Raw genomic sequence first — 15,276 nt, forward strand, 5'->3', positions numbered from 1 at the left:
ATGAAAGATGACACAATAGACCACTCAGTTCGTATGGGACTGGGATTGGGATTCCAAATCATTGCCGACTTTTGCATTTCATTGACCCTTTAAATGGCTAAGATACACACAGAGCACACAGATGGCACCGCCTACATACGACTCTGATGCTGCTGCTGCTGCTGCTGCTCCTGCTGCTGTTTCTGCATCATGTCAGTCAAAGTTCTTTCTCTCGGCAAAATGGAGAAAAATTTGATTTGAGAGTTTATTCAATTTGCTGCATCTGTGTGTTGTTGTGGAGGCCAAGCAGCCTGAAGGGGGCGCACATCCTCTAGATACACACACACACACACACGCAGTCATGGCACACACTCTGGCATTTAAGTGCACGCTGAACTGATGTCTGATGGACAACCAGAGTTATGGGGCAGGTGGGCGGCTCGGGCTGGGAATCGGAACTGGTGCTGGTCCAGGCAGGTGGGGTTGGGCTCTGAACTCTGCCAATCTAATACAATCAACGTTCGAGTTCGATTCCATGCGCATTCGATGCGTTTGAGGTAGCCACCAGTCCAGCTACCGATGCGTAGGCCCACACCCCTCAACACGGCAAGTGCCCCCATCCGGATCACCATCTCCTTCCATCTTTAGCCCCCCCATCCTGGCCATACACACACACACACACACATTCGCTTGGTTTTTGCCCTCATATGCAGTGCCAGCCTGAATACATAGGCTCGTTTCATTCACTCGACCGAGCATTTTGTTCGATTTTTAGTCTCCTTCTCGCTCACTCTCTATGTACCATGTCCTGTGTCCTGTGTCCCGAGCTCCTGAGCTCCTCTGCTGTGTAGTGCTGCACATAGGAGCGAAGCAGAGCAGAGCAGAGCACGGGGAGGCAGCTGGGATCCTGGCCACACATGCGTTTGGCCTTTTGCCTGGCACACATAGCAGCAGCAGCAGGAGCAGCAGCAACAGTGGCAATGGCAACAGCAGTGTCGCGCTGTGTTCCAATCGTTTTATATGGCCCAACTCCTGATTGGGTTTGCACAGTGGTAATGAGAATTATAAATAAAAGCAATTATATATACATAAGTACCTCAAAATTTATTAAATTATAATTCTTTATTGCTATTTTTCTTTAATAATATATATTTTTTTTTTAATAATCGTTGACATTTTTGCAGTATACTTTTACATAAATTAGCAACATCTATTAATATTTAAAACCCAATTAATGTTGATTAAACTACACCACTTCGAGTTAGCAAAAACTTGCACATAAGAAATATGAAATATAAATAAAAAAAATTTTTTTTAATTATATCAAGTCCTGCAATTGCAAATTTTATTATATTAAAATTTTAATGGATTTGTATTTTTTTTTATTCTTACTTAGAAAAACGTTTGTATATTGAAATATAATTTTGAAATATGAGAGTTAATTATTACAGAACTGAAGTATTTAAGATTGGTAAACTTCTAATTTAATGACAAAATGTAGTTATTTATAAATATTACCGAAAAGTTGTACTAAAGAAATCTAAGTTAATTTCTGAGCTTCGAGGATATCTATAAATATTACCTAACACAGTCTTTAATTTTTATGAAAAATTTCATTTAGGATTTAAATTAAAGAACAGAGCTAAACAATAGAAAATAAATACCCCTAGAGCCTAAAAAAATAAACATTCTTTATATGAAATACAATTTCTCAAGTTTTTAAATATTCTTAAAGCTAAAAAACAGACAATACACCCAGTGAATATTTTAAAGTAATCAAAATTGTATAAAGAAAAAAAATATATAACCATTTTTTTTTGTCCCACTGTGCACAAAAGGCAGTGCAAAAATTGCGCCAGCCAATGCAGCGACCGAAAAAACAACAAGGACAGAGAGGCAGAGAGCGCGGCAGCAGCAATACATGCGTGGGGGAAAACTCGGGGAAAAGGCGCGATTGGAGTGGAGTGGGTGGCCTCGTTGGGGAGGCTTCGTTGCGTCACACTTGTGGATGGGCAAGGAGTGGAAGTGGACCATCGAGTGGGTGGAGGGAAAAACGTGGACATGAACGCTGGCGAAGCTGGCGAAAATGGTGGCAGCGACAGCGACGCAGCCTATTTCGCTGGCCAGGAAAAATAAGAGGGAGGCGTGGACGCGGCTGCAGAGGGACAAGCACGCAGCAGACGCACAAAATGCAATACTCCCCGAGGTGGGTGGGTGAACACACCAAAATGCAGTCGGGAAAACAGGAGGTACACGAGGACCTGCACACCATTGCACTGGGGACTATGTGCGAGCTTGGATGTCATGTATGTATTGCCATTGACCAGGCTCCAATCTCTCGCTCTCGCTCTGGCTGTGGCTGTGGCTCTCGCCGGGCCCATCTCTTTCTGGCCTGCTCGCTTGTTTGCCAATTTATTTTGCGCACAATACGAAACACGGAAAATGCATGAGGCCATCCAGCCACCCAGCCACCGCCCACCGCCCACTTTCCACCCATGGCCGAAAAAAAATGAAAATGAAACGAACGCAATGATAGCCACACAGCAGAGCTGGCCAAAAGCAACAACAACAACGGGCGAGCAAGCATAAAAAAAATTGCACAAATTCCAGTTCGATTTTTGGCCATAATGCAAAAGCCTTGCTCTCTCTGTCTATCCATGTATCTGCTGTCTCTGTTGCTTTTGCATTCTGTGGCTGCCGCTGCCACTGGCACTGCTGCTCCTGCTGTTTGTTGTTATTTTCCGTTTGCCACTTTGTGCGTGGATTTCCCCTTTTCCTCAGTTTCCTATCCTCTACTTGCCTTTCGCTAGCTTTTTTCTAGACTTTTCCCATTTTTTTAGGGCCGCGACTTCCACTTTGATGGAACGAGCGTCGCGCTTTATTTTGTTCCTGCTTCTTTGTTGCCCCTGACTTTTGGCAAACAAAAAAAAAAGATAGAGAAAAATACAAACGGGTTCAGCGGTAGTACACACTCGTAGTAGCTTTTTATGGCCAACGTAGTAGCTGGAACCCATGGAACCAAGTCAGTCATCAGTCCTACGCACCAGGTTCAGATACAAAAAAAAATAGTAAAAGCCATGGAAATTCAAAGAAATGGAACGAACGAGGTAGGAAATAGGAATAGCGACGAAGGATTGAAGGAAAATGTGGCACAAAGGATCCAAATGTCCTACAGAAAAAAAGTCAATTGGGAAAAGGAAGCCGAGAATGCCAGAGAGACACAATTTTCCTAGGCAAACAGTCCTTCTTTTTTTCGCATCTGTGGAATGACAGTATCTTGAAGACATATTGCAGCAAAATTTCAACGTTAGCTCACTGAGCATCCAATTTCAATTCAGTTGAGATACAAAATAAACAAGCCAACTGAATTCAATATTATTGTTAGATATTAAGATACAAAACATACACACAGTAAAGGGCAAGGTATTGTAAAAGAATATACATATATTTGGGTTATAGATTTTCAAAATATCTGTTAAAAAGAAAGACAGTTTTCTCAACTTCAAGAATTTGAAACTCATTATCCCAGATAAATTCTGAAATATGACTGTTTTCTCCACAAAAAACCATTTATCTTTAAATTCTTTTAAGTCAGAACAAGAGTGCCTCCTCCTCAGTGCAGATCTTCTTCACTAAAGGAAAACCCTGCTCAACTTCCTTCATGATCAGCACGATATAAGCTAAAGTTCAATGTACTTGGAGATACCAAAAAAGAAAACAAGAAAGGTTGTCAGGCTAGGAAAACTACAGTCACCGATGGAGTATTCCATTTCAGCAGAAGGAAACCGCTCAAGGCGCAGTCCAGGGAAAAGCAAAAGATGCGGTCCAGAGCAATCGAAACGGAAGCCAAGGGAGGCGCATCGAGAATCTAACATTTGCCGTGGATAAGTGCAGGTGGTGCCCATTGGACGGGGGACTGTGGTTAGCGATGAGTGGGAGTGTGCCCGACAAAGTGATTCAGAAGCAGGAAAATGTGTAGGTAAAGGCTGGGAGCAGTAAGATTCAAAACAATCCAGGACATGCAAATGGAGACGAGAAGAAAAGGCTATAGATAACTATGAATTTGTACTATTTTCTAAGTTTTGCCCTTACTAAGAAAATTTAATTTTTTAAGGGCATAATTATGAAATGTTGCAAAGATGATAAAGCAACTAAAACTACAAATTTAATGGTTAAATAACTATTGTATAAATTTACAAATAATGCTATTTTAGTATTTAAAACCCTCTGATTCATTTTATTCCTAGCCAAAAATTCAATTCCACACAGTTCTAAAAGATATATTAATGCTCTATTCCCTCATCGCCTGTTTTAATTCCCTTTTTTTTGTGATGGCATAGCAGATGCATCCATCCTGCTATTAAGTTAATTGTCCTGATTAGCATGCCTCCATGTCTGTTATCCTCGTTGAAATTTTTGAGCTTTTGACATTCGTTTTGGGCTTGGAGTTACAGAATAAGAGAGACTGCTTTGTGCGCGGGGCCACAGCATGGAGCATAGAATGGGGCATAAATGTGCCTATTACTCCCCCCTCCAGTTTGCCATTAGCAACAGGAACGGAGGAGTGCTGCATATGCAGTTGCAGCTGCAGCTGCAGTTGCAGCAACTAGAACAACAGCAACAAAGTTCGGTCAAACGTCAGAAATGTGTTCGTTTGTTCGCTTTTGCTATTGAACGCAGGCCAAAAGCGGGCATGCTAAAACACAGGGAACCACCCTCTCGGTCACCACCCGGCCGGCACTACCCACCACCCCCGGGCAACGGGAGGAGCTGCAAGAGCAGCGGCAGCAGGACGATGTACAGGCCTACTCCTCCTCGGCCCGGGCATCGGCAAATGCAAATGCAAATGGGCAAAATGCGCTTTGACGACGACCATGTGGATGGAGGCGATTGCGTGGACGGTGCAGGAGGAATGGAGGAGGTGGTGCGGTGGTTTTCTGAACGGACAGGACAGTTGGACGAAGCAGGCAGGCGCAAAACGCATTTCAAATCGAAAAGTGGAACTTCACTCATTTGGCGCGGGGAAACGGGGACAGGTAAATAACCAGTGTTCTCGTCTCTCCACATAAGCCTGATTACAGGGTAGCAAAAAAGGTGGTTTCGATTTATGAGAGCAAGAGGTAGAGTGGTTGCTTTTATGCATTTTAATATGTTTATATCTAAACTAATATTATTTAGAGTAAGGCTAAAAAGTACTAAACTCTTATTATTTTTAACTTAAAGATTTATATAAGACTTGTTTATATTATTTGGAACCCCGAAAACTCTCTTATTTTATGTATTAATAATTAATCTAGAATATTCAAGATGACATCCTTAAACTTTCCTTTTTTCTAGGAACAACTTGTAATATTTAGAATTGTTTTCTCTGCAAATTTAAGAAAAAAGATAATTAACAGGGTGTCAAATAGTCGAATTCCTGACAACCTAATTTTATGTTATTCTTTTTAGCTCGCCTTGGTGGATGGAAAATTGACTAAATGCAACGTTTTCGTGTTCATTAAGCTCCGAGAGGATCCGTTCTGTCGATATCCAAACCCGGCCCAGCCGTCCTCTAATGGCCAATTTTCCCTCTAACTCTCGAAGCCAATTGGGAATTTTCCATATCGGCGCAGTATGTTTTCTTTTTTTTCGGATTTTCAGGCTTTGGTGGTTGATTCCCGCTTGGGACAGTGCAACCAAGAGATGGGGTTGCGCTTGGGTTTGGGTTTTCGGGTTTTTGGGTGGGTTAAGGTTGGGGTGGTGAGGCGCGAATCGACTACTCGGGGTGGTCGCTAAAAAGTGCATTTCGAGTTCTCTGCTGTCCCGTTCGGGGATTATGGGGTTGTGCACGGTTGCGTCAAAAGGTCAGCGACTATTCCACAGGGTGGATTATGACTGACGGCCTGATAAAGTGAGGAAGCTGAAAGTTTTTTTTTCAATTTCAGGATATACGAATAGAACCGTTTGTAAAACTTGACTTTAACGGGTTTTATGCTACAATTGATACGATTATCAATTAGGGTTTAGTATTTCGAAAAGGTTTTAGATAAAACAGTCATTAGACAACGTCAAATTAAAAAGCTTTTGTATAAAATAAACATAAAAACCATAATAATCATTATTTTATAGGCTTTTCAAACAATTGGTGTCCTTAATTTTTCTTTTTAAGCCTTTCATTTATCATACATAGGAACTAAATTATTTAAAGAGTTAAAAAAAACAAAAAAAATTAAAAAGATAGATCAAAATTAATTGAAATTGCGTTAATTGTGGACTTATTTCAGAATCAGAAAAAAATGAATACCTTTCTAATCTCGAATTTGAAATAGCAAACAATTTTTAAACAAATATATTTACAACCTTTGATTTTTAATATTTATTAAAAACAAAAATATCTAAAACGGTCAACTGTGAACCCTTTTCCATATTAATTTTAATGCCTCCGATTTTTGATTACAACAATAAAACAAGTTTATGATTTTAAAATCAATTTTTCCACTATTTTTTAATAATTTAAAAGAAAAAAATTAATTTTCTAAAAAAATATGTTGGCATTATAAAATGTTTAAAACCCGCAGTACTTTAAAAGTACCTCTTTCCAAATATTTTATCAATTTCCTTATCTCCTATTTGGTTCTATTACTGACCTGCACCATTTTGATGTCCTTGTGTGGGTGTACCGGGTAAAGAGAGTCCTAATCCAACGGTAATTCACGTGCCACTTGCACTCGAAGATGCAGCCAGATGCCGGTAACGGTAAATCGACGTTTTTTGCGAGCGGAGACAGCAATGAGAGCCCGTGCAAGAGAGGGAGAACGGCTATGGCAGCAAAACAAACGCAAAAGCAGCTACAGCAACAATTTAACTTAAAGACGCGAGAGAGCGAACGCACGTGGAAATTTCACTTTTGTTTTAGTTTCAGCGCTTTTATTGAAGGTTCTTATCCAATTCATTTAATCCAAGCGCCCACACACACGCACACACAACTGCATTTGGGTGGAAAAGTGGTAGGAGTGCGACGAAAAGAGCGGGAGAAGAGTATTGAAAAGCACGCGGTTGCCGTTATAAATTTGTTGTGATTTTGCGTTGTTATTGTCCAGCCAGTTCTTTAGCAGTTGCAGTTCACTTGGCGGCTATTGCATTTTGTGCGGTTCACTTGGCTGCGCTGTTCACGCCTCGCGGGGGAGTCTGGGATTTCCACGATTTTCCGGGAAACGAACCGTTCGCGTTCTGAGTCAGTTTACGTTTACTATTTTCCGGACGCGTTCTTCGGTCAGCTGGCAGTCGGGCCCAAAGTTGCCAGTTTAGCTTATTTCTAGCTATATCTAGCGTTTTTGGAAATTGTAGAGATGAAGGGTATTCCATACAGGGATGAATATATTTAGCCGGATGGAGAAAAAAGCAAAAAGTCGATTGTACATTTTGTAATTAATAAAACAGTAATGTTGTTGAATTTCTCGTATTAAAATGTATATATTTGTTTTTATCTTCGGTTCATTTTTAGCCTATTTTAGCTTCTCTGAATCTAGCTTTTTAGTACAGAAAAATATACTAAAAGTATGACCGTAATCAGGGCGAAAAACGAGAAGAAAAGGGAAAAGGTGGAATATTAAGGTTATTCAGGGCATTTCAATAATAATTTTCTTAAAAATTAAATATAAAATAATTAAACAAATTTTTATCCAATTCTAATTGTGATTTAATTAAATTCATTTTAATTTTAAATTTAGTATGCTGTTTTAATAAACTTTTAAAAACTAACATAAAAATTCCGAATTGAAATTAAGTAATTTTTGGCTTAGTTATGATAGCGGCCTTTCTGATTCAACATTAGATATCCAGTTTGGTGTATTTATTTTAAATTTATTATAGATATATATATATTTTTAATATGTTACTATTTTTATTTAAAGGGTGTTTTATTTATTATATATGTTAATTTATTGATAATCAAATTAAGAAAAATAATATATAAGAATTAATTCATGTTATTAAAATAAGCTTTTAAGGAAATTTGACTACTAAACGCTCACCTGCGTAACAGATTGACAATTAGTGTCAATAAAATCAATGTTTAAATATTTGAAAAGAATTAAGAAAACATTGTTAAAATTCCCAATGCTATTCCCTCAAGATCATGTCCCACAGAATTAAATCCAATTTAAAAACAATACTTTTCTAGATACAAATTGTTATCAAATTAGTTTTATTTTACAGACGAAAATTAGCATTCCATTAAAAGGGCTTTCTGATCCTATTTTAAAAAGATAGACAACAACTGTGTTAAGTGTTAACGCTTATATACGTTTTATTTTTATATCAATTTTTCATAGGTAAGAACAGAAATGTAATTTATTTACAGTGTTAAGATCGATCGCCATTGCTCTCTTTTTTTTCTCTTCCATACTCTTGTTCGGCGTTTAATTGTTTTTCGTGTCGTTTATTGTTTTTTTTTTTTTTTGTATATTTAAAAAATGAATTCTTTCGTGTCCTACTTAATTCAAATCCATTACAGAACTGCTGCATATATGTATATGTGTAATTGGAATCGATTCCACAATATCAACTAAATAGATAAAACAACTTTTCATACAGATTATCATAATCACTGCTCGTCGCAAAACTAAAGATAGGAATATATATTCACGGCAATCTTCAATCTGAAATCTCAATCTTGCAGAGAGGATGCAGGGTATGTGTGTGTGGGCTTGTGGACTCTTGCACATCAAACACGCTCACTAAAATTAATAATTCATTTATAAATTTATTACTTTAGCTATATTTATAATTATGAATATTTCTTTTCGCTTAAATTTCTGCTGCTGCATCTTTACCTTTACTCAATCGCTTAAAATTAGGGCTTGCATTATGCGTACTCTACTCTTATGCATTCTTCGCGTACGATTCCTATCATGGGTGGATTTTGGATGTTTTCTTGTGTGTGGCTGCTGATGTGTGTGTTTGTGTGTGCGGTTGGGCTTACTGCTATACAATTTGAGGGCGCAAAGAAAATGTCCGGAAAAACAATAATGGTTAGAGAATTAAGAATTATATTAGAGGGATAATTATGTATGTTACTGTGCGGCGGAGTCTCTCGCCCTATCTATCCAATAGCATTTTAAACTGTTCAATTTTGAATGGCATTCTCGGAAAAGTAGTGGCATGCAAAAGGGAAATTTTACGTTTCTGGCGGGCGCTCCTGCATTGGTTAAACTCTATATGTTTTGGGGCTTAGTTGACTTGAGAGAGGTCATCCATAATCTTGGTCAAAAAAAATGTTATTGCTGCCGCTTGCCGTTTGCGTTTTTTTGAAGATGAGTTCGATCCGGATCCCGTGCTTGCGCCACTTAGGCCAAGTAGTTGTACACCTTGCGGTCCTCGGGTGATCGTTGCAGATACTCGCGCTCAATGAGGCCCTCGATCCGCTTCTTGATGAACACAGGTGAGGGCAAGAAGCGCGATTTTAGCTGCGACGTCACGTCCGACACCAGTAAGTTGTGCTGTAATTATTTGAAGTTCAAGTAAAATAAGTTAACTGGTTTGCTATTAAGTACTCACCGCCATACGCTTGCGCGCCTTCATGATGCGCACAATCGCTGCCTCAATTTCGTGCTTTCGATCCTCATCGACCTTGCCGCGCGTCTCCTTGCGCTCTGGCTCTGATTCGCCCTTAGCGGCCACCGTCTGTATCTTCACCCTGTAGGAATTCCCCAAAAGGTATTAGTTATCGAAATCTATATCTTATTGATAATAGAAAATTATATATCTCACCTGTGGAACTTTGACACAAAGGCATCGTTCACATAGAACTCATCCGTGGGCTCAATATCCTTGGTTTTCGTCTTGGAATTACGCACCAGCAAGCGCTGAGCTGGCTTGCCCATAGACAGCGACTGAAGGGCTCTTACCAGCTCCCGCTCTGGTATATCCGTCTCCTGGTGGATGTCATCATAGGTGAGCACATCGCGGTTGTTAAACAGCAGCAAAACGCACATCTGCAAGGGAAAAATTTTAGAAAATTAAAAAATGGAATTATGGAAAGAAACCCCCTTAAAACTCACCTGGTATGTGGACACCTGCAGTATGTGCTTGCGTGTGGTGGTGGGCACTGCACACCCGCTCGAACTGGAGCTGGGTGCATCCTTGTCCTTCTCACTGTCGGCTGCTTTGCGGCCATAAAACACGGCGTTTATATAGGCAGTGCCTAAGGAAAAAGAAAAATATAATTAAATTTTTTAATTAATTTTAGGGAAATCTTTTTTTCTAACTCACCCATTTGAGGCTGTAACGTTAGCTGACGTCCTGAGTGTTTGTTCAGATAGAAGCTCTTGAAAATTTCAAAGGCTTCGCGGGGTGCGGCGGGTATGTTGCAGTTGGGAGTTGCTGTCTGTAAAGGGAATACAGTAAAAGTCATTAAGGACTTTTCTTAAAATATAAAATATAAAAGACGAACTCACCTGTGTTGGCCAGAATCCCGTGGTTAGTATGCGTACCGTTAGCTCAACACCGCCCAAGGATAAATTGTTATTATTTACATAGTTCTTGAACTCATCCATGATCGTATTGGAGACGGACATGTCCTTAAACATGCCCTCTAGCTTCGAGGTGAATTGACAGCCGCATTCAGTCTGCAAAAGCAGGTAAGATAGTCATGAATATGAAGTTTGATTAAAGTAAATATATATATAAATTAATTATATATATATTCAATATATACCTTTAGTTTGGATATCATATTCTTCTCGAAATCATCAGAGACTGATTTGTTTAGCAGCAGTCGCTTGGCTAAATGCGTCTTGTAATAGCGCTCAAAGACATCCTTCTCCAACAGGAAACGGAAAAGCACCATGGTCTTGTCCAAAATAGACTCGATTTCCTGCTCGCTCATCTATAAGGTATATAAAAGTACAACTATAGTATCTAAAGTAAGTAATACCATGAAAAACTCACTCCCTTGCCACCCTTTTTCAGTTTGTCGTCAATGAAAAGCGACAGATATTCCGGCGATTTGTTATTCAAATTTAAGAAATGCTCAAAGTCCGAGGAGATGACATTCTTGAAGATGCGATCGTTGGCGAATGAGTGAACCAGAAACTGATCAAAGCGATCCTTGAGATCCAACAGATTCTGCACGAACGTAATGGGATTCGTGTTGCCATTCTCCTCCTCCTTGACCAGCATGCGTCCCTGCTCTCGCAAATACGCCGACATGGTGTCCGCTATCACCTTGAGGCCCTCCTCCTTGAGGCGCGAGAAGAGCTTGTATGTGCAGGCCAGATCTTCGGTCTTTGAGTTCTTGATCATGTAGACCACGCCCGAGTTTTCCATCTCCACGATCGGGCGCATGTGCTTCTTGATCAGCTCCTCCTCCACAACTCGCACAATGCGCGGCTCAGTGTCCTTGTCTAGGTAGAGCGCTGCCCGTGACGATTCCTCTGTGATGCGGGCCTCCACTTTCTTGATGTAAACGCCAGCGTTGTTCTCGGCAAGAAAGTTCTGCGACTCGAATTTGTAAAAGGCCGCCGACTGGGCAAGGAAGGGCTTTTCAAAGTCCTCCTCGTAGACAGTGCGCGAGTTGATGCCTAAAGTGATTAGCATGCTGCAGGCGTTTTTGATGGCCAAATGGTTAATGGCCTCGCCATGTCGCTCCTCCATTACCATGCCCAGCAGCTTCTCCCGCAGGGCCTTTTGAATCTCTCCATAGCGAACCACCTGTTAAAAGAAAGGAATTTGAGTACAACTATATAGTTTAAAGTAGTAGTTACTTACCTGATCCTTGAACAATATCAATCCCAGATTGTATACATTGTCCACCTCACGCTGCTGCACATAGACCCTGTCCATGTACATGAGTATGTCGCGTATCATCACCATGGAGGTCTGATGATCCGTCCAGGCCTGGTTCAGCTTGGGCAGAAAGTTGCTGTGCAGACTCTCCAGCACCTCCGCCCTCACCTTGTGCTCCAGATGCTCGGATACGACCTCCCTCAGCCCGTAGTATAGTCTGTTGCCGTGCTTGTGCAGCACCATGTTGTAGGCATTCCGATAGAGCTGTTCAAACGACAGACCGGAATTGTTTTTCTTCTGTATCTCCTGGATAGCGTTCTTCAGGCTGGCCCAAATCGTCTCCACGTACTTTTCGTCCATGGAGGCCTGCAATGGAAGTGAGAGAGAGAATGTTATTTGAGGAAGAAAATTACAGAAAAAGGGTTCCTGAATCCTAATATTAATCCTAAAAATGTAAGGTCTTTCTGGAAGACTTATCTTCCAGATTAGAAGCTACCTATAATCTAGGATTACTCTTAGTTATATGCTAACATTGAAGGCCTTTCGCTTGTACTCGGGCATCCATAGCGGGTACTTGCGAACAATATCCTTGGGACGTGGACCCTCTGCAATATCCTTGATATCGGGACCATTGGCTCTGACGATTGGGCTGTTGTCAATGGAAGCGGGAGCAGCAGCGGGAGGTGACGCTGAAACTGAGACGGGCGAGGACGCGGGAGAGGGTCCCTCGGGATAACTATTCTCAGCTCGCGTCCGACCAGTTCTGGCGACATGGTGGCGCCTATCATATGTAGTCTGCCATGACTGCTGCTGCTGCTGCGACTGAAAGGAAGTATTAGCCTGTAGTACAGAGTGCCTAGAGACCCGGTAGGCTCCCGTGGAGGCTCCGGTGTCAGCCGTTTCCCTGTTCACGCCGCCACCTCCACCGCTTATTGGGTTAAAGTTGGATGAAGCCACAACACGACTGTGACGGTTGCCATTGACGTTCAGATTATTCAGGGGTTCCGGCTGCTGCTGGCGGGGATTACGACCTTGCATATGGTAGCGATAATGCTGGTCCAGCTCTCGCTCCCTATCCCTCTCACGCTCACGTTCACGCTCCCTGTTCCGCTGCTGTTGCTGCTGCTGCTGGATCCTCTGCTGATCCTCGCTCAGTGCCAGCGAGCGGCGAGCCGCAGCTTGATGTGGGCCCGCTGCCGTGCGGGACCGACTTGGGTTTGTCGACCTAATGGTGCCGGCTTCCTTTCCACATTCGCTAAGCAGTGCCTCCTGTTGTCCGCCGCTGCTCCTCCTCCTCCTGCTGCTCCTCCTGTGCTCCGTGCTCGGGCAAGAGTTCTTTGCTCGTTGTTCACCCTGCTCCCTTCATACAGGTCTGCACAGGCTTTCTTTGTGTGCTGGCGGGAACAATAATTTCTCGAAAACAACGATTGAATTGGATGTAACTTAAAAACTAAAATGTGTTTGAATTTTCACCCAGCCCCAGGTTGTTTGTTTTGATGTTTTCTTCCAGTTCAAAAATTTGTATACATTTTTTTTTGAATTTTTTCGTTTGATTGATTTTTAAAACGATTCCGGGGGCTTGTTTTTATATATGTATATAATATTCTTACATATATATTTATGGGATAACAAACTGTCCCTGTTTTGTAACAATCCTAGGGGCAAAGTCCTAGGCGGAACTATCTTATCGGAAAATTTTGCAACTTCATGCTGCGATCAGCAGATTCCGTTTTCAGGTAAACTGTAAATTGCACAACTTGGGTCATGAGAATAGCGCTGATTTGGGAAATATATTCATAAAAATTTGTTTAATTTCCAATTCATATATAATTTATACTTCTAGTTCCCTCATATATAGTATAGTATGTATTTTTATAATCAATTATAATAAGAACTACTAATGATATAAATTTGGGTTAATAAAAGTCTAGCTTTTGAGTTATTAAACCATAAATAAAAAAGCTAAGTTCTGATTTTAAATAATTAAATAGTTATTTTACTTTCTCTTCTACAATTGAACGTCTTAGAAGACCGCCTATCTATATATCTTTATCTGATTTTCATTTTGCCAAGATAATAACAAGTTATTCCCAGTAACTAAGGGATTCCCCCGGAACTCTTACCGGAAAGGCGCGTATACGCATTTTGCCCTCCTTCTTTGGAGGATTTCCCCGTAGATTCATATTGTTCAGGCGTCGGCACTGCTCCTCCACTTTATTGGTGATCCAGACGCCGAAGCGGGGAGCTGCAGGCGCAGATGCAGGTGCTCGATGCGCTCAGCGCTCAGCGATTTTCCCCGATTTTGTTTCGACTCTTTATCTTTGTTGTTCACGACTCGATTTTCCGTTGACTGCGATGGCTGCTGGTGGCGTTGCGAATGTAAACAAAGTCCTCAGAAGGCACGATTCTCAGTCTTCGGGCAGTTCTGTAAGTTAATAAGCTGGGTTTTAATAACTTGTTCACATTTTTTGATGGTCATGATGGGTGGCGACTTCTCGGGACTCATTTTCCCTTTTTTATGCAAACATTCCACTCAAATGTTAGGGTGTCAATCGCGATATATACACACACACACACACAAAAACAGCAACACACATATGCCCGCGAATATACATATGTATGTATGTATATACATATCTATTTGGGGAAGCGGCGATTTTTATTCGCGAATAGTTCGCAATTTCGAATTCCGTGGGGTGTGTGGGGATCCAGGGGGTAATCTCCTCGAAGATCGCCAACTGCGCCGCCACTTCCTTTGTCCCGTGAGTCCATGGAATGGACCGATTTTATCGGCAATACATATGTACAATATTATATCGCTGGCTCTGCAGATCTCTCCGCGTAAAAGAAACAGCAGAAGGAGAAAAAAAAAAACTCACACGGCGACAAAATAATTGTTATGTACATATGTGCGTGCGAGCAGTGCATGCAATTAAAACAAAAGTCACTGGGATATTCACTCGCGATCGAAAATAGGTTCTGCCAAATACCAGACGGGCGTCCAGTTGATTTTATTTTCCATTTGTTGCTGCTCGCTGGCTTTATTTTCAATAGTTTTTTTTTCTATTTCACTTTGTCATGGGAAAAGACTGGTGGTAGGGTTACATGTGTGTTTGTGTGTCTGTGCGTATGGGAGAGTGGCCGTTTCTCTGTCTGCGTTTTGCGCTTGTGGGTGTATGTTTTTGTACCTTTGCTCATCAAGCGGCTCTCGGGTCCGCTTCTTTCCTCGATTCGCGCTTTCCCAATTACTTTTCACTCTTGCAATCGCTCCAATATCTCAGCTTTTACTATTTTGTTCGATTTGTTGCTATTTTTTACATTTACTTGCATTGCTTTGCAATTGTATTGATTGTAATTCGTTAATAGAGATGGACGATAGTGGCGTACCTTTCATTTTCTTGTCACGGCTATTTCACCCAAGTGGTGACTGGGGATTTTGGTTGGTTTTTACTAAATAATTGGATTGATAAATTAAGTGTGTTGTTGGTCTTAGGTTAACGGCTTTTAATTCAATATTCTTACATTTTT

At 41.0% G+C, this 15,276-nt stretch overlaps 2 protein-coding genes across 4 annotated transcripts in view; both read right to left on the minus strand.

Annotated features, from left to right (window-relative positions):
* Positions 1 to 7,249, minus strand: part of LOC108074455 (neuroguidin) — a 44,897-nt gene extending 37,648 nt beyond the window's left edge. The window contains exon 1 of the mRNA XM_017166513.3: positions 6,609 to 7,249. Coding sequence (XP_017022002.1) covers positions 6,609 to 6,617 — 9 coding nt within the window. The 5' untranslated portion in view covers positions 6,618 to 7,249. The remainder of the gene's footprint in view (positions 1 to 6,608) is intronic.
* Positions 7,250 to 8,244: 995 nt separating this feature from the next.
* On the minus strand, positions 8,245 to 15,088 carry Cul3 (cullin 3). Of its 3 annotated transcripts, none has more exons than XM_017166620.3 (11): positions 14,937 to 15,088; positions 13,872 to 14,173; positions 11,731 to 12,114; positions 10,912 to 11,673; positions 10,679 to 10,849; positions 10,419 to 10,589; positions 10,234 to 10,348; positions 10,023 to 10,165; positions 9,733 to 9,956; positions 9,520 to 9,658; positions 8,245 to 9,461 (listed from the first exon to the last, which is right to left on the minus strand). In XM_017166620.3, exons 2-11 carry the CDS (start codon positions 13,929 to 13,931, stop codon positions 9,309 to 9,311), a joined length of 2,322 nt encoding a protein of 773 aa, XP_017022109.1. In that variant the 5' UTR covers positions 13,932 to 14,173; positions 14,937 to 15,088; the 3' UTR covers positions 8,245 to 9,308. The 3 variants fall into 3 exon arrangements, with proteins under 3 accessions (XP_017022109.1, XP_017022100.1, XP_017022092.1); XM_017166611.3 differs by lacking the exon at positions 14,937 to 15,088 and adding an exon at positions 14,628 to 14,770; XM_017166603.3 differs by lacking the exons at positions 13,872 to 14,173; positions 14,937 to 15,088 and adding an exon at positions 12,280 to 13,268.
* Between the last annotated feature and the right edge of the window lie 188 nt (positions 15,089 to 15,276).

Source organism: Drosophila kikkawai, chromosome 2L (genome assembly GCF_030179895.1).
Source record: "Drosophila kikkawai strain 14028-0561.14 chromosome 2L, DkikHiC1v2, whole genome shotgun sequence".
Lineage (NCBI taxonomy): Eukaryota > Metazoa > Arthropoda > Insecta > Diptera > Drosophilidae > Drosophila > Drosophila kikkawai.

What these genes read in the sequence shown, in the direction of transcription:
- Cul3 (XM_017166603.3), bottom strand. Translation starts at nt 12,786, where the DNA reads ATGCAAGGTCGTAATCCCCGCCAGCAGCAGCCGGAACCCCTGAATAAT. An exon ending in TGAAAAAGGGTGGCAAGGGA is followed by an intron (nt 10,850 to 10,911) that starts GTGAGTTTTTCA and finishes TATACCTTATAG; the next exon opens with ATGAGCGAGCAGGAAATCGA. An exon ending in AGGCGCGCAAGCGTATGGCG is followed by an intron (nt 9,462 to 9,519) that starts GTGAGTACTTAA and finishes AAATAATTACAG; the next exon opens with CACAACTTACTGGTGTCGGA.